This window comes from Pelodiscus sinensis, chromosome 2 (genome assembly GCF_049634645.1).
Source record: "Pelodiscus sinensis isolate JC-2024 chromosome 2, ASM4963464v1, whole genome shotgun sequence".
Lineage (NCBI taxonomy): Eukaryota > Metazoa > Chordata > Testudines > Trionychidae > Pelodiscus > Pelodiscus sinensis.
Window position 1 is genome coordinate 193125992 of NC_134712.1, and position 22346 is coordinate 193148337.

Sequence of the window (22346 nt, forward strand, 5' to 3'; positions counted from 1 at the left end):
TACAGTCAACCTCTGGAACTCCTAGCCAGAGGATGTGGTGAAGGTTAGGACTTTAACAGGGTTCAAAAAAGAGCTAGATTTATTCATGAATGTTTGGTCTATCAATGGCAATTAGCCAGGATGGGTAGGAATGGGGTCCCTAGTCTCTGTTTGTCTGGAAATGGGTGACAGGAAAGGGTTCACATGATTATTACCTGTTGTGTTCCCTCCATCTGGGACATCTGGTCTTGTCCACTGTTGGCAGACAGGATACTGGGCAAGATGGACTATTGGTCTGACCCAGGATAGCTGTTCTTATGTTCATCTGATTACACTGAACTTTTTGATGCCATTGGTGTTTCAAGATGCCAGTCTAGTGAAACTGAACACTGCTATTTAGGGTTGCCAGCTGTCTAATCACAAAAACCCAAGCACCTTTGCTCCACCCACTACTTCCTCTAGGTCTCACCCCTTCTCTGATTCTCCTCCCCACTTCCTCCATCACTTTCTCTCCCCAACCTTACTCACTGTCACTGGCCTGGGGCAGGATGTTCAGGTGAGGGAGAGGGTGTGGGTTCTGGGCTGGGGGCGTAGGGTTCAAGTGTTGGAGGCAGGGCTTTCAGACTGAGCCTGTGGCAGGCAGGTTGGGTTGCAGGAGGGGATGCAGAAGAAACATTTTGGTACCAACACACACCCCACAGATAACAGGAACATACCAACCCAGGTTCAGGACAGGGTCTATCCTGAAAGCATGATAGATAGTGATCAAACCTCAGTGTACAAGGTAATGGGGTGGGTCTAGGTACGTTAGAGGGTGTTAACCTGATGCATCAGAAGTGATGTGTAATTTGTTTGTGCCTGTGTATAAAAGTATACTGCAAAGAGTTGACTTTGTCCAGTTGAGGGGGCAGTGTCTCATTCCAGGTACTGACTGACTCATTCCTGTCCATTGTCAAGAGTTAAAAATGTGCAGTGGTTCAGTAGAGACTGCTGACAACTATTATTGTATTTGACAATAAACTGGCCTGCTGCCTTCAATCCTTATCTGATTTTGTGGTCTTTGGGGGCTCTCATGGAGTCTTCTGTGGTGACTATTTGTGCAAGCCAACGTGAGATACAGAGTAGCATATGCCTGCAGCCTAATGGTTATCACTAAAGGAGCAGGGGACTTGTCAAGACATCCCACCGGTGACACCTGGCTACTACAGCCTGTAAATTACCTACTGCAATGGAGACCTGGTATATAACTGAATCTCCTGGGTGCTGTGATTAAAAAAAAATAAAGGGGGTTCTACAAAAAAATGTGCCATATCAAAGATTTTATAATTCCAAACCAGCTGCAATTAAGAGCATATTCTGTACTTACTCCTTAGCTATGAAGTTAATAAGAGACTGCTACATTGTTATGGAGTAACACTATGCTTCTAATCTGATAAACAGTTCCCTTTCAGTAACTCTATTCCTGGGAGTTCATATTCCATGAATTGAAGACCATTTCTTGCTACTGGTGTCTTCACTTTGCAGAGTGACTGAACTGCAGGCCTCTGTGACATTTACCTTACCTTTCTCAGGAATAAGCTGGTGGTGTCAGTTACAGTTTAATCCTGTTATGGAAATCCCTTCTTTGCAGGCTTGATGTCAAAAAGGTTCCTATGTGTTTATCCAGGTCAGACTAAAGCTTTTACAATGTCTGTCTAGGTTTTTGTTTCATTTTATGTTAACTTAATAGATTCCACTGTTTCCAAGAGTATCGTGCCTTAAATAGCTGCTTTACTGTTCCCATTATAACGGTCTGATGGGCCAGCAATTCAAAGAACATGTCAGACTCCATTCTGGGCAAAACAAAGCCTGGATCCTGCAAATATTTAAGGATATAAAAGACTTGCATTTATGAGATAACTCACAATGCTTGAAGTTGAGCATGAGTGTTTGCAGGAACAAGGTCTGTCTTCTATCGCAGCAAGCTTCTGAATTATTAAAGATATGTGAAGGCATTTACATGGATTTTTTTTCCTGCAAATGTTCATTAAACTCTAGAACTTTGATTTGTCCCATCCCTTTATCTTTTTTACAATATCTCTTAATTTCACATTTTTCCTTTTTTTTCCAGCAGGGTATCTCATTCACTATATCTGCTAATTTCAAATGTTTAATAGTTTCAATAAGCATGTTACTTCTCCTGTCTTTTCTTTTTTTTAAAAACACATCTTTATAAGAACACCATTCCAAACATGTTCACTTTATTTAAAAATCAAGAATATTTGTTAACACCAGTTACCTCATTACTTTATTCTTTTATTTATTTTAATTATTTGTTTATTACTGAACTCAGATTTGGAAACCTGCACAGACTTGAGGTTGTCATTCTGATGCATTTTTACTCTTTATCAACATGGGAGCATAGTGACCAAGTTAATCTTGTTCTATTGAAGTGAGGTGCAGGTGCCCACAAAAGGTTTTCCTGCAGTGGAGTATGATGTACTTCTGCCAGAACCATAACTCTGAGCTTGGGTAAGGTGATGTGTTGAAATGTTTAATGTAGAAATCAATGATTACAGGAAAATAGTTATCGGTCATGTATTTTTTTTACCTGTGTTTCGTGCAAAGTGCTTTAATAATTTGTTCCCTGTTTTTTTTTCTTAGGAGAAAGAAGCAATGATGACACCTATCCCATTTGCAAGGCCACAGGATTTAGGTCCATCTATTGCTATTGTAACTAAAGTAAACCAGATTCAGGATCACCTGCTGAAGAAGCATGATATTGAGCTGTACCTACATCTGAACAGGCTAGAAATTGCTCCGCAGATTTATGGACTGTAAGTGTTTACAATGCCTTGTTTATTGCTTGCAATTTGTTTTTCTTAAACTAGAAACTATTTGCCCCTCTTGTTTAAAAACAGTACTGTAGTGTCATCAGGAATAAGGGAAATATGGTTAAGAAAAAGCACTCCTTACCTTTGTGCACCATGTGCTTGTTCTGCTAATCACACTTCATAACTAACAAAAATTCTTTATTGTATGTATGGAAGTATTCTGAAATAGTTTTGTACAGTAGCTTTCTGGAGTGCTTACTTAAAATACTTTTAGTTAGCATTGCTGGAAAAAGACTGTTCTAATGCTGGCCAGCTTTCATTTTCAAAAGTGTAGTAGTTCAGTTCCACTTGTTTCATACACACAGGACAGTTGGGAACCCATGTATACAGTTGCCATAAGAGAATACGTTGCTGTTGTACTTCTGGTTCAAAAATTTTATAAGTAACACTGACTAACAGTATTACCTTAAGTTAGGCTCTGTAATGTTGTTTCACTGGGTATGAATTTTGCAGATTTATCAAGGTTATTAGAATATCTGTGTTTTATGTAAATGTACGGGTTTTATTATGATCTTTAAATATGAAGTCTAACTTGAATCTGTAGTAACATGGGAGAAATATTAAGAGACATAATTATTTAAAATCTAGAGGATAATGGAACTAAGAACAATAAGTAGGCTAGGTTTATAAAGAGAAATTTCTGTCCTATCCAATTGCTTTTTTTAAAAAATTGCCTTCATCTACTAATTTTATAACATGGTGTGTGTGTGTGTGTGTGTGTGTGTGTGTGTGTGTGTGTGTGTGTGTGTGTGTGTGTGTGTGTGTGTGTGTGTGTGTGTGTGTGTGTGTGTGTGTGTGTGTGTGTGTGGACGGACTTTGGTAAAGTGCTTGATACAATCTCTTCCATAATCTTGCTAAGTTAAAATGAATGGGCAGTAATATGAATCTTGTCACATATATTGAAAACAAACAAGGGAAGATGAATGACAAAGTGTTAAAATTGGGGACAGGGCAAATTATCTAGTCAGGATACTGTACAGGTCTCATTTTATTAATAATTTCACTAATGATCTGAAAAAAGTAAACTAATTAGAAAGTGGTATAAGAACCAGCGAAGACAGAAAAATAATGCTCACATACCTTGAGAGTTTAGAAATATGGCTAAAAAGGAACCAGAGCACTGCCTCTTCTCCTGAGCTGTTGGTCAGGGCCATGGCCACGCCAGTCCCGGCTGTCACCTCCCCCCCCTTCACCCCTCCACCTAGCCGCCGAGGAGGGCCAAGGCTGCACCAGCCCCAGCTCTCTCACTCTGGCCAGTGGGAGGCCAGGCCGAGGCCTTGCCAAGCCCCACACTCTCCCCCCAGCCTGTGGGGGGGGAGGGGAGTAAGGGAGGCCAAATGCCAAATCTTGTGTTGTGGTTAATGGGGTTTTTGAGCTTAAAAAAGACATTTCTAGTCATTTTAACTATTAGTAGTAATTACTTTACATTTCCAGCTGGAGTAAGGTAACTACATCAAGTGCTCGTGAGAACACTTTGGTTAAATTAGTTGCAAAAAAGTGTTTACTAACAAAGAGGTTTGGATTTGGTTTAGTATGTAGCCATATACAAATCACTGTCTCACTATGCACAGTCTTGGGAATGTTTTACTAAAAGGGTGCAGGTGCAAGAAGAGATGGGATAAATAGCAGAACGAAAGGTTTTGTAAAAAGTAATAATTTGGCAACTAATAGCCAGTTAGACTGAGTTCAGGTAATCTATAGGTTCATTTGCAAATACGTCTTAAATTTTCCATGCATTCAGTTTTAGCAGTAGGCAATCATTCATCTACTTGTAATGAAAGGGAAACTTGCTCTGGACATGTCTAGTCATCAGATCAAGATTTTGTGTAAGCTTTAATACTAACTTTCAAAAGTTTTTTGCTCATGTAGCTATTATTCAGAATTTGCCCTTTGGAATATGACTTGTTTACCTCCTTTAAAAAAACAGTTTTCTTGTTTACATGAGCACTAAGTCAGTACAGTATTTGTGGTATGACTAATTATTTTTGTTCAGATCAGGTCTGTGAATGTTCTGCTTGATGATTTCTTTATTTAATGATTATTTAATTCAAGACAGCAGTCAGCAATATCAAATTCTGTCCATTTCATGTGGCTTGCTGGAATGAGAGATCAGGGATATTTATCTTGCATTACAAACGCAAGTTTTTATAAGTACCTTTAGTACAGATTGTATCATAGGGATACAATTAATTTATACAAAGAAAGGTTTGTTACTCAGTTGTGTGCACTTGTCTCATTCAGATTGAAGAGGTAAAAAGGAGAAGGATGAAAATATTTGCAATTCCCAGTATTCATTCAGCCAGAATGGTGATACTTCCTTTGAGTGTATTCAATATAGAGAATTCGGCCATTAGAGAAAAGGCACAAATAACTGATAACTATGCTTGATTTACACACACATTAAATTCCTCTTGTACTGTAGATTGTTCACTTGTACTTATACAAATAACTTCTCTTCCTTTCATTAATTAAATCCTCTGTAAATGTTTTTTGTTCAATCATACCTTGTGTGCTGAACTGTACACTAATGAACATTACTGACAAAAATCTGCTGTCTACCTCAATAATTTCAGTGCTCGTGAAAAAGTTCTTCAGCCCAGAAGACTGAAATTTTTTTGTGTCCACAACATTGGGACGCAACATTTTGTGTCCTGCCATTGCACCTCAATGCTGACCACAAAAGGAACACTATTAGATGGAATAAACTAATTTGCTTTTCATATCGATTTGGTCTTTTACCTCTTGGATGCACAAAACAGGTGCCGTAGATGGTTTTAATGTGGACACATGCCTGCTATGTAAAACATGACCAACAATTGATTTCATGTGTAGCAAGCCACTGAGCATCCTTCAGATAATTTTTCACCCATTACCAACATGGGCTGGACTTGAATGAGCAAAACAAAAGTGAAAGGCTTTGTAACTCCTTACAAACCCTGTGAGTTATTTCCCGTGTTTCTGGGCATTTTGATGCTTTAAAAAGTGTGTCAAGGTAAGGCTGCTTAATGTTCACAGTGACTCTACATGTTAAGTAAAGAATACAAAATAAACAAATCTGTCTCAGTTATGTCTCATATGACTTTTCTGTAATTTGGAAGTAAAATGTACAAAATACATTTAAATGAAACTGTAAATTGATTACATTGGCAGTTCAATGACAGGTTTCCAGACTATAAATATCCCCTAATTTTTTTTTAAATTGTTAAATCTGAATAAAAGGATTAGATACTTTGAGAGGTTGACAGATTGACTATTCAGTTTAATTGTAGAATTAGATGGGTTAACGATGATTAATGCCCTAGATTAAATGGTATTTAAATGTTAATTTCTCTGACCCTTACATCTAATTCATGTTAAAGTGCAAAATAATTATTGCAAAGCCATTCTGTTGCTTCTCATACAGGCAATATTTCCAGTGTCAACTTAAAGCCAGGCTGTATTCTCAACTTGAGAAAGATCAGTGTTTAAAAAGACAAGGTTTTAGGGCATTTTCTTCCATTTAAAGTAATTTGTACTAGAAAATTATTTTACGTTTCATGTACAAGACGATGAATAAGTTAAAAAGAGACTTCCACATAATATTTTTACAATTCGTTCATTTTATATAATAAGGGTTTGAGTGAAATATATACATGGCAGTATTGAACTGAGTGCAAGTGTCAAGAAGCTGCATGCAATAACCAGAACCAGGTGATATTAATGTATATCATACAGATGATACACATGCACAGTGCCACATATCCGAAATGTAAAAGCTTTCTTAAAGAAAAAAATTAAAACCATTGGCTTGAGTTTGGAAGCTTCTTCAGCAAAACGCTGAAGGCAGACTATACCAATATTATATTGGTTAAACAAATTGTGCAAAAGCACATCTCTATCCTTACAAATATAAAGCACATCAAGTTGTGTGTAAATATTTCATGACAGTTTGTTCTAAGCACAGAAAAAGCTCTCTTCAGAACAGTATGTGCCAATATCTTTGCCCCCCCATGGTTTCACTTTATGAAGATCAGTCAGATAGCTAGCATAGCTTGTTGTCTGCACTGCAGTGTGAGGTTCAGATTCAAGCACTGTAGGGTGATATTAGAATTATATGTCAGTAAAAAAGCTATTAGCCTCATAATAGCAAAAAAATATATTGATGGACCATAATAGTTGCAAGTTTATAGGGCAACTTTTCACACCAGTCTTTAGCATAGATCAGGAGGTAGTATTAGAAAGGTTGTGTTACAGAAAAGCCAATTGCAGCTGTGCTGCTCTACTACTATTTTTATTAGCTGCTTTGCTGTGAGCTCTGCTGTAGGGCATCCACCTGTTTTCCTTTCTCTAGTATGCCATCTCAATAAAAACCAGAATTTTTTCCCCCTAAATGTAGTATACTGTGGAGGGAGACAAGAAATTAAAGGATTTAATTAATGTAGTAAAATAATATATATGTATTACTGCATCCAGGAAATAATATTAGCAGGTATGCAACATATGAGGGTCTAGTCTTCACGAGATGGTATCCTGAAAAAGTAATCACAGGCCTTCAGTTCTCTATAAAGAAAAGCCAGAACACCTCAGTTTTTATCTATGTCCTTCATATTTCCCCTCCAAAAACGAGAGAAATAGATGTAATCTGCCACTTGGTACTGAAACAAATTAACATATTCAGATCTAATAATAGTATGCTAAAAGTTAAGCACATACAAACTTTTGTCCAGCAAAGAAAAAAACACATTTCTAAGTATTTGGGATCAAATTCTGTCCTAGGCTAAGCGAGCAGAACCTTTCATTGACTTCCAGGATTGAATTTGCCCTGTAATATTTTACTATTTGTTTTAGGCAGAGTATCTAAGAGGAAGGTTTTTTGGAAAGCTTATTTAGTACTTTATAATCCCTGTAATGTCTTAACTGTAGAATGAGTTTATACTAAGTATACCCACGTGTCTTTCCAGGAAAATTTATAATCCACTTCCCATCCTATAAATTCAGCCATTTATAAATTTAATTTACAGGGTGTACTGGTATCTGATAGGTATTTTTGGGCTCATTCTGATATTAACTTTAATACCAAAAAGTTTATTGACTTGTTCTGTCAACCATCTTTTGAATAACAAAACAGTGGTTGAAGCAGGAAAGTGACAAATGCAGAGGTAAAAGTCCATGGGAGTAGTAGTCATCTGGAAATCATTTAGTAAACTGTGTTTTATTTTCATGTGGGAGGGACTGTGTGAGTATCTTTTCACTACTTAGAATAGAGATTGTTTATCTGCTCCTTAAATTGTGTAACAGTTTTCCTCACAATCAGCGGATGTAACTAATTTTTGTTTTATGCAAATAGTCATTCAAAAGCACCACAGTTAAATATCTTATTGGGGCAACAAATAAATGGCTTTTAGTTCTGCAAGATTCATTTCTCTGTTTTTCAATTCAAAGTACCTGCCTTTAGTTTTCTTAAGTGATTGATATCCTTACTGCTTCTTGGGCTTCTCCAAAAGTTTGCAGTTCTTTTGATTGAAATAATGCCTTCTGTTCTTTTACATTCTCTTGTTCTCTTGTGTATTAGACTGGAAATGATAGTCTGATACATTTTAGCTTATATCCTCTTTCCCCACCTTCACAAACTGTATATATTTAGACTTTCGATTTCCTACTTTAGCGCCTGCAATGTTAGAAGCCTACATTATAAAGAGAATGAAAGATTGGGTGAGGAGTGGAAAGTGTTCATCTGTCTTTTATTCTCTTGCCACATAATTATGTGCTGAGATGATAATGAGTAGTACTGGGTGGCTGTGAGGATGGAATGCAGATTTGTCATTATATTGTTCCTTGATGCAGGTGGTGTGCTTCCCGTTTGAAGTACTGGGAAAGTCTGTATTTGAGAAAGAAGCAAAGCAAGAAAGCTTCCATTTTGGCTTTTGTCACAATGTCTTAAAAAAAACCAAACCAACAACTTGGCAATATGAAACATATCTAAGCATTGTTATCCAGTCAATTTAAGGTGAATGAATAGCTTCTGGCGCATTGGCTTGTAGGATGAATTTAATAGGAACATATTCAGAGAGATGTGGAGGGCTTCAATAGGTTCAATTTACTGCAGTATGAAGATTTAAGCTAACCAACAGTTATAAAGGCTAAACAGTAAAGGGAGAGAATCTATTACAGTGAATTAATGAAACACTGCTTACAGTGTTTACTCAGGGTGTCATGAATCAGATACACATTTGTCCTTTGCTAACATTTCAGGGTACGTCTACACTGCATCCCTAGTTCGGACTAGGGATGCAAATGGAGATGACCGAAGTATTTAATGAAGCAGGGATTTAAATATCCCACGCTTCATTAATATGATCTCGCCGGCGCGCTAGTTCGAATCGCAGCTGATTCGAACCAGGAAGTGCGCGCCGGGACGCGTTAGTTCGGACTAAAGCCCTTAGTCCAAACTAACGTTACCCCTCAAAAAATGAGTAACAACGTTAGTTTGGACTAAGGGCTTTAGTCCGAACTAACGCGTCCCGGCGCGCACTTCCTGGTTCGAATCAGCTGCGATTCGAACTAGTGCGCCGGCGAGATCATGTTAATGAAGCGCGGGATATTTAAATCCCCGCTTCATTAAATACTTCAGTCGTCTCCATTTGCATCCCTAGTCCGAACTAGGGATTCAGTGTAGACGTACCCTCATATATTTCTGCATATCAGCTACTTAGTTCAACCATACCTGGTGTTCTGACCCTCCCTTTATTTCCCTCAGGAAGAGTGAGAATTATAGTTTTAAAAACTTACAATAAAAACAAATAGTAAAAAAAGCTGCTAGACAGTGATTTGAATGACTACTGGAAAAGTAATTCTCACTGTAAGTAAGGGCTCCAAGTTAATGTCAGAACCATGTATACCACACAGACATGGACAGTTGCTTTTGTATCCTGCTATCAATCCTTAGATAAAGACCAATACCTATGAAACATATCATTTGAAGACTAAACAATGTGTCTCTGAGAATCCTTTATTATTTCTAATAAATCATGGGTTTCCTTGGAAAGAATTCTGGTAGATGTAGGGTTAGAACTGCACAAAGGAGAGACAGTGAGACAAAATACTGTAATAATAATAATAATAATATTCTACCAACACAATTTAGACACCAAAGAATTAAAAATTATATATTTTCATCATACAACTTTATACCGATGGAGCATGGACAAAAAGCTTGGCTCAAGTTTATCCACAAGATCCTTAGAAAACTGTGAGTATAGAAATGTGTGACATAGTGGAGACATGCACTTAACCAGGTTATTCACCACACTGAACAGCTCCAATGACCAGAACGCTATTACAGGATTTTACATTCTTCACTTCACACATTTCTACAAGACAGCAGAGTGTGTAATGTTACAGTAAGTGTGATTCAAATAAGACATCTGCCACTGTCATGCTAAAAAAAAACAACCATAAAAAACTAATGGTCCTGCAGCATTTTTAGGGTGCATCTACACAGCAGGGCTTAACTCAAAATAAGCTACGCCAATTGAGCTACATCAATTACATAGCTTCTTTCAAAATTGGGAGCTTCTACACAGCAGTTTGAAATAGAGCACTCTTCAACTTCCCTTACTCGTACAATGAGGGTTACACGAATCAAAGAAAGAAGTCCTCCCGCATGACAGTATTTCGACATTTTCAAAATAAATGCCTGCTTTGTAAGAGTATAGTCACTTTTAGATCCATTAATCTGTGACTGGGCAAGTTAAAATGTTCCCCAATAGGTTTCTATGTGTTACCATTTTGAATATTTGATTTGTGTCCATTAACCCTTTTTCAAAGAGACTGTCCAGTTTGGCCAGTATGCATGGCAGAGGGGCATTACTGCTTCTTGATGGCATATATCACATTGGTGGATGTGCGGTTATATGAGCCTCTGATGTAGTGGCTTATGTGGTTTGGTACTGTGATGATGTCACTTGTACAGATGTGTGGACAGAGTTGGCACCAGAGTTTATTGCATGGGTGGGTTCCTGGGTGAGGAAGATGTGCTGCATGGATTCTGGAAAGAATTTGTTTCAGGTTAGGGGGTTGTCTGTAGATGAAGATTGGCTTGTCCTTCAAGGCCTATGAGAGTGAGGGATCATTTGCCAGGATAGGTTGTAGATTGCAAATGATGCTCTGGAGGGGTATAAATTGCGGGCTGTAGGTGATGACTAGTGGTGTTATGTTGTTTTGTGTGTTGGGACTACCTTGAAGAAGCTGATGCCTGACTGTCAATCTGTTTTTTTCACTTCTCTGGGTGGATATTTAAGTTTTAAACATGCTTGATAGAGATCCTGTAGGTGTTTGTCTCTGTCTGTGGGATTGAAAGAAATCCAGTCGTATCGTAGAGCCTGGCTGTAAACAATGGATTGGGACATGTGTCTTGGATGGAAGTCAAAAGCATGTAACTAAATATAATGGTTGGTTGGTTTCTGGTATAAAGTGGTAGAAATGTTCCCATCATTTAATTGTACTGTAGTGTCAAGGAAGTGGATCTCTTGTGTGGACTGGTCCAGGCTAATGTTGATGGTCAGGTGGAAGTGGAGTCTAATTAACTAGCTTTTTTCCTTTTCCCTCCCCATTTTCCCTCTTTTTCTGCTATTTATTTGTACCTCTGAACCCCTTGCTCCATTCTTCTGAAGAAGTGGGTTGTGCCACAAAAGCTCATGCTACTATCTACATTTTTTGTTAGTCTCTAACGTGGTACCAGGACCATTTGTTGTTTAAGTTTTTTTCAGTTACAGACTAACATGGCTACCCCTCTGAGACTGTCAGTTTTCCTTGTCAGTTCAGTTGTCCAAAGCTATCTGTAATTCTTGAAACTTACTGAACCAAGTGGAAAAATTTACCTGGTATAGAATTTGATCATTTGAGTGTACTCTTGTTATACAGTGCTTCTTGCAAGGAGTATATTACTTCCATGCTTTGAGGCAGAGGGCTTTAGGAGGCAATTATCTTGATTATCAAGGACATCAAACTGTTATATCTTTCGAAGACTAGTGACTCAGTGATTTCTTAGATGAATAGTACTCCTCTTTAGGCGCATCTAAAATCAAACTCTTCCCAAAAAGCTGGACTGATGAAATTCACTAGTTTTTGTCCTAGAAGGGGTTGGAGCCCCTGACTTCATTGTGTTCATGATGAAGTTCCCAAAAGCATACTTAGAAATACAGATTCGAAGATAGCCCCAGCTCCTACCTTTCCCCCCACCACTCTGCCTCTGTAGGAGGGAGCGGGGAGGAGGGGGGAGCGGGTCTGTGGAGTCTGCATGCACGGAGAGCCTGTTTGTAAGCTGCTCCCTGCACATATGAGCTCCAGCCTGCCCCCCTCACCATCTGCACTGCTACCTCTAGATCAGAGGCAGCAGTGCAGTGGGTCAGAAACAGGCAAATCCAGTGCTCCTGAGGAGCTTGCTTAAAGCCAACTCCTCACAGGCACCAGCTCCTGCTCTGCCCCTCCTTTCTGCCTCTGATACAGAGACAACAAAGGGGGGAAATGTGTGTAGTTGACAAGATTAACCAATAAGCCTAATTGTATAATCAACTATACATTGATATTCTTAGTGAAGACTAAGCAGTGATATCATGTGGATGCTTGAAGGGTGTATGAACACCAGGGAGGAAGAGGAATTATTCAGGATAACATATGAACCCCCTTCTGAAACACATGCCCTAAATGCCTTCTGTGTCTGATACACTTTTTATGTGATAGTTCTGTGCTGCAATTTTTAGCATGCTCTGTGATGTCACATAGAAGCATTGCATTACACTTAAATGGTATTAAACCTTTACATTTTAAACGAATATTTTCTTTTCGTGATATAAATAGAATACATAATAAGCGTCTGTGGGATATGCAATTAATGTCACTTGTGAGGAAAGACCTTCATGATGCACTTGGGCTTTGGCACTCTTAAATTACGAGCTCTTTACTACACTCGTGGGATAAATTCCATATCCCCCAGATGCTTATTATGTATCTTCTATGTCCCTTAATTCCTATTAGCTGGATTAGCAGTTGTTGTGATGTTGAGGTTTATGGTAATTTAACTGGGGTTGTTCTCTGTGATTGATAAATAAACTTTAAAAATTTAGTGATTTTTATTCTGTCAATTCCAGCATATGTAATGTGTCACTAATTGTTAGGTGCATGTACAGGAAGCCTTTGATCATGTGTGTATAGTTTTGCCCAATGCTATGTAAATATACTAAGAAGCTTGACAATACACAAGTCTAAATATATAATATAAAAATTAATCAAAATCTGCAGTGACATTATACTGTCATTCTGATGAAAATTCTTTCAGGGGAAAAATTCATGTGTTAGAATGATAAAATAGTTAAAATGTGTGTACGTGCCAATATGGATACACATAACTGTAGTGTATCAGCACTTGTCCACACACACACACACACACACACACAAATCTAATTATTTAAATAGGAAAAACATGAGTTGGATTCCACAGACTTGTTAAAGCAAAAGGAGAAGCATATATATGATTATCCAGAAAAGAATCCTCAATCTTTGTTTTTTAAGTTTATTACTCTTTCAGCCATAGTTATTGTCAATAAGTATTGCCAGATTTGTACAAAATGTTACATATTAGTTACCAGCTCAAGAGCAAAAAAGATTTTAACAGGACTCAGTAAACTCCCATGATTAATTCTTATATATTCTCATTCATTCCTATTATATTTTATCTAATTCAATAAAAGTCTAAAACGATTATTAATCCTTTCACACCAGCAGTTGCTGGTTCATCCATTACATGTCCAGACTGAATTCTACTGCCGAGGAGTTAATACTATTTTGAATTTAGTGTGAAAAATATCATTATCAATTTCATTAACCTGATCATCAAATTTAAAAAAGTCAACTAATAAAATCCATTACCACACATCATGCATCAGAGATTAAAAACTGTTCCTTAGTGGCCAGGAATAGTAAGAATTAGATTCCCGCAACATATGTTTAAAGTGCTCATGTGACGTTATTGTATCTGTAATTATCAGAATGGTATGTTTATGAACCCAAGGGGATGAAGATTCTTGTTTTCTACAAAATTTAGCATGCATATTAAATTGAACATTAATTCAGAGCATATCAATATATGTGTGTATGTGTGCTTGATATATAAAATAAATAAATAAAATAATTAGGGATGTGAACGACTAGTTGACTAGTTGCTTCCTCCTCCCCATGCTGCCTCTATCAGAAAAGAGGCAGTGGGCAGGGGGGAATGGAGGGATGCTTCAAAGCAGCAGCACCATGGGGAGCCCCGGGGCCAGATCCTGGGCTCCCCATGGCATTTCAAAGCAGCAGAGCCACACGGAGCTGGGGTCAGCTGGGGACTCCCCTGCTGACCCTGGGTCCCATGCAGCACTGCTGCTTTGAAACGCCCTGTGCTCCCTGCAGTGCTTTCACCTTTGAAGTATAGCAATAGCTCTGGGACTACTGCTACACTTCAAAGACGGAGATGCTCTTTTCATCTAATCGAATAGTTGATGCGACTATTCAATTAGCCACTAATCTTTTAAGTTCCCTAATACGTATACACATACACCAGTGGTTACCAACTAGTAGATTGGGATCTACTGGTAGATCTTGGAGCCTCTGACAGGTGATCCTGACCGGTTTGGCCAAGAGGCTATCAAGTGCTGGCACTTCAGCTGCCCCTTCCCCCACTGATGCGCACCTCCTGCCCTTTGCCTTGGAGCTGCCTCCCCCACAAGCCTCCTGCTTGCTGTGCAGGGCAGGGGACGGAGAAGAGGGGCACTGATGTCAAGATGCCCCCTCATACCCTGTATCCTATCCCCACAGAGCAGAGAGGGAGCACAAGAGGGCTTGGGATGGAGATTGCTGACTGCTTTTGGGAGTGATGCAGGGCCAGGGCAGGGGTGAGCCTGCCTGAGCCCCACTGTACCACCACCCAGGAGACACCTGAGGTAAGCAGTGTCCAGTCAGAGTCCACATCCTGAAACCCTACCCCAGTCATGAACCCCTTCCTGCACCCCAAACCTCTGCCCCAACCTCAGCTCAGAGCCCCTCTCGCACTCCAAATTTCTTAATACAAGACCAGAGCCTGCACCCCAACCCTGCTAGGTGAAAGTGAGGGAGGATGAAATAGGGAGAGGGGATGGAGTGAGCAGGGGCGAGGCTTTGGAGAAGGGGCAGAAAGGAGGCATGGCAGGGGCATTTGGGTTTGAGGTATATCTTGGATTGCACTTAAATTCAAAAAGTGATCTTGTGCAAAGGAAGGTTGGAGACCACTGATTGTAGATTTTTTTTCATTTGTATGGTTGCTGTATAAACCTTCTAGTATACTATCAAAACAAATAGACAATAAGTATTTTTGATATCATGCTTTTATCCCTAACCATTCATTAGGAAAGGAATTATAACAATAGATTATTGCGAAATATAGTCTGTTGCTTGACTCCAAAAATTGTGACTTAAAAGTAGTATCCCAATCTGTCCCTTGCAGTACCTCTGTTAGGTTTACACTTGTAGAATCTCTGTATTACTAGTGGGGAACCTTTTTTAGGGTCGAGGGCCAGGGCCACCCAGAGGATTCAGGGGGCCTAGGGAAAAATCAATTTTGGCAGCCCCTTCCATAAAAAAGTCTCAAACCTCAGACTTCAGACATTCTTGTGAGGGCCCCTGCGGGGCGCAGGGCCTGGGACAAATTGCCCCACTTGCCCCCCCCCTCCGGCGGCCCTGTTGAGGGCTGCTGACCCCCCAGAAAAAACAGTTGAGCGCCACACACAAGTGAGAAGTCCCTGACTGCAAAGAAGAAAGACCCTCTCCACATTTCCCTTGCACATCAGAGCCTAAGGGAGCCCAGGCTAGTAGATTTTGTGTGCTCCAGCCCTGCAAGTGGGGGTCTGAAGCACCAGTATAGGCTCCCCAAAGCTGAACCTCAGAGGCCAGATTCAGGCAAGCCAGGGGCCACATCCAGCCCTTGGGCCTGAGGTGCCCCACTCCTGCTCTATATAAACAACTGGTATGAAGAGATTGTTTCCTTATGACATTTCCTTGACAGTCAAAATGCCAATTAGTGCCCATTGTCCCGGGTATGTCTCTAACATAAATAATTCACAAAGGGAGAACACACTAATATGAAAATTCTAAGGCTTTTACACTCATCATTATTTTGCCCAAAAATATACTAAGTGTGTTGGAGCAAACATAAAAATGTGAGATCTGACCCTGAAAGAGCTATATCTTCCATGCTTCACGAAGGCCCCACATAGGATGGAAACAGAGAGAGCTTCTGGCAGTGCTGCTACCAGAGATTTGTGCTGCTGGCTGTGTTTTGTGCTGCCTCCAAGTGGACTCTGAATACTCAGCTCAAAACATTGTGCAGGAGGTTCTTAGCACCTTCATGTTGTCATGATTTTAATACATAATGCAAATAGATGAGAATCCTCTGTTTAGTGTGGCTTCATCCTGGATCATCTACCATTTTCTTGTCTTTATCCCTTTATCCCTGTGACCCCTCAGTGAGCAGATGTTCTGTAGAGGTTGGGCAGGAAGACTTCTTAGCCACTTTTATTCTGTTCACATAATTTTTACGCTCTTCTTTCCTTCCTAAATTTTCTCCCCTCTGCTTCATAGGAGCCCTATATCATTTCTACTGGGATAGGTGTCACTTACAGAAATGATGTTTCAGGAAAGTAGGTCAGAGGATCCAACAAAGGTGAATTATCTGATTGTAGATTTTCATGTATTAGGTTTCTCAATATCAGATACACTGATTTATAGAGGGAAAGATTGTTGATCTTAAGTTATTGTAGGAAAAAAGAGGGATTAGAAGATTACTTAACTCAGAATGGACCAAAAATATATATAACAAAAAAAGAGATTTAAAACGTCAGATTTACGAAACACTGGGTTTTTTTTAAACCCCACATTTTAGCCTACAAAATTCAGTCAATTGTGAAGTCTTGATCTTTTAAGTGTGAGTTGACCAACTTTCTTTTGAAATTCTTATGCTTTACTGACTAAAATATTTGGCTTAGGACAACTTTTTTTAAATAAAATGTGTTTTAAGTTGTCCGATTTTAATATCTTTCTTTGAATACCTCCAAGATGAGCAACTTAAACATTTTCCTCATTATGTTTATAGGTGCATATATCTGATGTCTACGCAGTGCTAAATTTCAACAGAATATTATTGCCCCGTGGATTTGAGTAATAGCCAGTAAGGCCTTACCAGGACCAAAAATGTGCTCTAAATGTTAAATCATTTTTAAACCCCGGAGAAAACTAGTATCTAAATCTCACTGAATATGTTTTATATTAATTGGCAGCTGCCTGAAGAAGAGCAGCTCCTCTTTTTCCGTTTTAAAATAGACAACACATGGTGGTATGCTGTACCTGTGCGTTTTTGGAGGCCCTATTAGAACTTTAAGCTTTCTCTTAATGAAAAACAATCAGATTTTCAGAGATGCTGAGCACCCACAGTGCCCATTAACGTTACATGTGCTGCCATTTTGGGTTTGGCTTGGTTCCCTACCTGTGACACAACCCCCTCTACTTCATTCTGAAGTAATTTTGGCATTTCCTGTTGAACGACTTGTAATGGGTTTCTTCAGGGCTCAAATGTACCCTTGGGATCCTCTTTGCTAGCTGCTGATTTACTTCACAAGAGATGTCATTTGTACTAAAAAGGTTCCTGATGTGTCTCTGAGTCTCCACAGTGCCAGTTCACCTGGTACCTTTTTTCGAACTGCTATGGAATCTGGCAGCAGACATGCAATCTGCAAAATTATTGTTTTTTACAGAAGCAAACCAAATCATTGTCAGAAAAGAAGCTGGCAAACAGAATGTGTCGATGAGTTGAGGTGAGGTTTGCAAAATGGCAAGACGTTGGAAAAACTGAGCAGAATTATAGGAATGTTGGGGTATAGGCGTGGGGAGGAAGGGCAGTGAGATACCAGTTTCCTGGATTGCTATACTCAGTCCGCTTGGCTGAAACCAGTTTTTTCCTCCTTAAATTTCAGTCAATGAATAATGCAAGAGGGCTTATGTCACATGACCAATCACAGTCAGTTGGAATGTCTGACAATCCAAGGATGAAATAAATGTCTACTGTCTGCACCTGAAGGGGGGGGGAGGGTGTGTGTGTGTAAGTATAATAAATACAGTGCACAGTTTATACACAATATAGGTTTCCATACACTGTGTGTGTAGCTATGGCAAAGTTCTCTCATACACACATTTAAAAAAAATAAAAATTATACTATTCAGCTAACTCCTTAGTAACAAAATGGCAAAAAATATCTAGTTAAACTGGTTTCTGTGGGGTTTTATTCTTTTTTTTTCCCTGTTTCCTCCTGTTGTAAAAATTATAGTGATTACACATCATAAAGCCTATCTGTAATAAAACGCATCAGCTGGCCAAGGTTTTCATCGCTCACTCAATAATCCATTAATACAGCAACGCTGCCCAGGCATCTTTATAATACCAACTCGGAGGTAATTTTAATCAGCTAGACCAGCTGGTATTTAACAGCAGCTGCTGGAGACGCCACAAATATACTCAATAGCTGACATCTTTATTTGCAGTTTTTCAAGGGGAGAAGAGATCCTCCTGTGGTTACTTATATTAAGCATTAACCAAAAAAAAAAAAAAAAAAAGTGTTGGGTATGGGAGTGTTATACCTGAATGATGTGGGGAGGAGGAGGGTAAATTAAAAAAAAAAATAGATTCTTGAAGCCAGAGAGAGGTTTTTGCATGAAGTCTTCTCCATAAGAAAAATAAATGCCGGCTTTGTTGGAGTTGAGAACCTTTTCCTGGTACATTTACACTAATCTCCGACATCGCTTGCAGCATAAAATATATGCTGCAGTGCTGCATCTTCCTGTCTTACTGAAGCTTTCCTGTCTTTTTGTAATATAAATATGTGAAAAATAGTGTTCTTCCTAGGAAGTAATGCTCTCTTCCATGTATTCAGTTTTAGCTGATGCATGCCATTTTTTTGGTCCCATGTTTTGTCTTAGTTGATATACAGATATATGTGTATATCCGTACGTAAGCGTGTATGTGTGTGTATATAATAGTTTGTGTGTGTGTGTGTGTGTGTGTGTGTGTGTGTGTGTATAGTTTGTTTATGCATTTGTACTTATCTCCTCTATAAGGATAGAGATAAATTCAACATTGCACACTACAAAGTAGTAAATGTGCAATACCATTTCAAGTTGGGGGGAATTAGGGGAAAACAAGCAGAGACAACATGAAGTTAAGTCACAAGCACATTATAAATAAAAATTTAATTACACTTGGGGGAGCTTGGCTTACAAAGCTCACAGATTCATAATAGAGCTTGCTGGTAATAAAGGCCTGGTCTGTTTGTTAAACTCCCGTATTCCTGTTCTCACATACCTCTTCTTTTATATACACCTTCAACTTCGGAGTACCATTTGCTAAAAGTACTGATTTAATTAGTGGTTTCTTCTGCCAGATACAAAACTTCATATTTCTGTATTAAGAAAACAGTGCTGACTCTTATGTGGGGAAGGAGGAGGGCATAGTAAAATATGTACGAACTGTTTTCTTTGTGTATGCTTGATGTGGTATAGATGACAAAATTAATGTTTAATATGAATTTTACTTGTTGGGAATAGTTTGCAGGGTCTTGTTTTGTGTGCGCGCACAATGTCTAACATCCTGTTCATCGTGAAAATCTAGAAGGATGCATAGAATAATTTAAGTAGAGTTGTGCACCTTGAAATACAGTAGTAGTAAACTTGTTAGACTCTTATAATGGAAAGTACTCCCAAACTGAATATTCCAGAGCGAACAAGAGAACAGAGAAGAAAAACTCAAACACATATTTATTAAAGGTGAACCAAATTTATGGTGAAGTCAGTCATTTTCAGATACTTGCATTAATTAGTGCCAGCGAGGCACCTCTTTATAGCCAAATAGAGATCTGTCCTGTTTGAGATTATGAATGAAGTCTTAAAATTAAAATCCAGGGTCAGAATGGATTACTGAGATTGCAATTTGACTAAAAAAATTACTTAGCCAGCACATTTTCTTATATTTGCAGTGAAAAGAGCCTGTTTAAGTTTGTTTAGTGTGTTTGACAACAGACAGTTTGATATATTGCTGGGCACAGCGGTAGGTTGGACTTGAGTGGTATTAGCTCTCAGTGTTTTGATTAATGGTAATTGTTTTGATGAAAAGGCATGTTTTACGTACAACTCATAGTTCTGGAAAACAGAAGTCAACTTGCAACATCTGTAATTACTATTCTGAGCTAGCATATAAAAAGAGCCTGGAGAACATGCAAGCGAAGCACAGCAGGGTTTTTGTGTGTGTTTATTTTGCATTGTGTTGCATTTACACACTGTTTCTCCTGTCAGGAAATAAATCTAGGGGTGTTTCTCTTTTGTTGAACATTGATGTGCTTTGTGACACCACACTGAATTCCAAACCCTAGTTGGAATCTTTTAATGGTTAAATTTCATCTATCTGTTCAACGAACAGAAAGAATCTGGAGATCCCTGATATTTCAGAAGAGAAATATGAATGTATACATGCTTCCTGAGTCTGGTATCTTTTGCTTGAAAAACTTTACTTTACCCCATTGTCAGAATATATATTCTAATTTTCCAAGGATACATTTTGTTTAGAAAATATATTTTCTTTGTATATAATGAAAAATGAAATAGTTGTTAATTTCTGTATTTTGGTAAATAAACTATTGCAATGATAGCCTCAGATTCAAGCCAATATCAGCTTTGTAAGATGTCAAACTAGAATGAAAATCTTTCATTTATATAAATAGTGATTTTTGTGCAGAAGAATGCTGATTTCTAGGAAAAAGTTGCTTTTAAGCCAAAAATGCAATTAAAAATATATCTCCTTGTCCTTGCATGTTAGCTTCGAAGTGCTCTTCGTCAGCTTCGCAGCTAAAGCCAAAAAATCTCTCCCCATTTTTAGGATGCAAAAAATTTCATGAAATGAATACACTGGGAGTACTGTAAACCATCTTTAGAAGATGAGAACATTAGTTTTACAGGTTCCCTATTTTATTACAGGCTTTCTTCTCATATTTAATATTTCTGCAACACATTCTAAAAGAAGAAATGAGCAGATAGTGCTTTTTTCTATCTGAAACATGTAGGGGCATCAAAACCTACCTGAATTGTCCCCTAGGCAGTATTAAAAAGAAAGCAGTAATATCGATATTGTAGAAAGAGGCAACTAGATTTTAAGTGTGGTGCCAATGTTTGTAGTCAACATTGAGACATTAAAAAAAAATTATAACCCGTGTTGATAATAGCAGGGTTTGAGTTTTGTGTTACTAGAGCTTGCCTAAAAATATTAGCACATAATTCATGTATAGCCTTTATACAAGCTATGCTGTATTATATATTTTGGGGGAAAATAAAATCTGTAAAGCATGAAATTGTGGTGTTACAAAATGATTATTTCTAAAAGTGAATTATCTCATTCTATAGTAGAATTAGCATGGATTGCTATGTTAGAAGTCAGGTGGTTTATTTCTGAGCAAAATACCAATTAATAAATGAATGCTTTAATACACACCTAAACCCATGACATGAAAATAATACTATTTTTTATTTGCCTTGCAGTTAACAACCATGTGTCATTGTGGCATCTTTTATTGAAAGGAACTTTATTTAAGTAGCATAAACTTGTTGGATGGGCTTCAATTAAATGATGATTTGTTAATGCAAATGTGTAGCGAATGACTGGTAGTACATCTGTCTCTTCATCCATAGGCCATTACTGTGCAGCATTAGCACATGATTGTAAAAAACTGGAAATCATTATATGCAGGTAGTACATATTCAATCAATTCTGACCTTATGTCTCTGACGACATTTTTAAAAAAAAAGTATGTAATGTACATGATATTTAATCTGAACTGACAAAAAAGGAGAATCTTTGAATTTCTGTGGTTCAAGCTGTTAGATGATATGAGGTAACTGCTGTTTGGGATTGATTGTTATTGGTGTCCCCAGTGGGGAACAACCAGCACATTAATCCTCTGTTACTCCTCCCACATGCTCCTCCAATCCAAATACATTTTTCTGTTTGTTTATATTAGAAAATAAATATTTCATTTATTTTTAAGTTTGGTATATGTTTCCTTCAGAGGGAGGGGAAGGTCTTTGCACTGATGACCAGCATTAGCCAGTTAAGCAGGCTGTGACAATTAATACAACAAAAAATTGTACAATTAGCTTCAGCTCCATAAGTGTCTAATGAGCCATTTGTCAGTCTTTTGGTGAAATAAACTACTCTATCTTAATTCTCCGCTCCGGCAGCAAATAAATAGAAGTTACGAAACACTCGGGCACCAATAAAATATAATTTACTTCATAGGGCATGACAGAACTCTTTACATATCTAAAATGAACATGATACTTACAAACGACTTGTGATACTCATATAAAAAAGGATTCCAATGCTAACTGCTTTCGTTATGCAGTAGATATGTT

General features: G+C 38.3%; 1 protein-coding gene across 6 annotated transcripts in view; it reads left to right on the forward strand.

Annotated features, from left to right (window-relative positions):
• The window catches only part of TBC1D5 (TBC1 domain family member 5), a 515710-nt gene that overhangs the window by 320796 nt on the left and 172568 nt on the right, over positions 1 to 22346 (forward strand). For all 6 annotated transcript variants that reach the window (XM_075922103.1, XM_075922104.1, XM_075922102.1 and 3 more), the window contains one exon: positions 2623 to 2795. In XM_075922103.1, coding sequence (XP_075778218.1) covers positions 2623 to 2795 — 173 coding nt within the window. The remainder of the gene's footprint in view (positions 1 to 2622; positions 2796 to 22346) is intronic.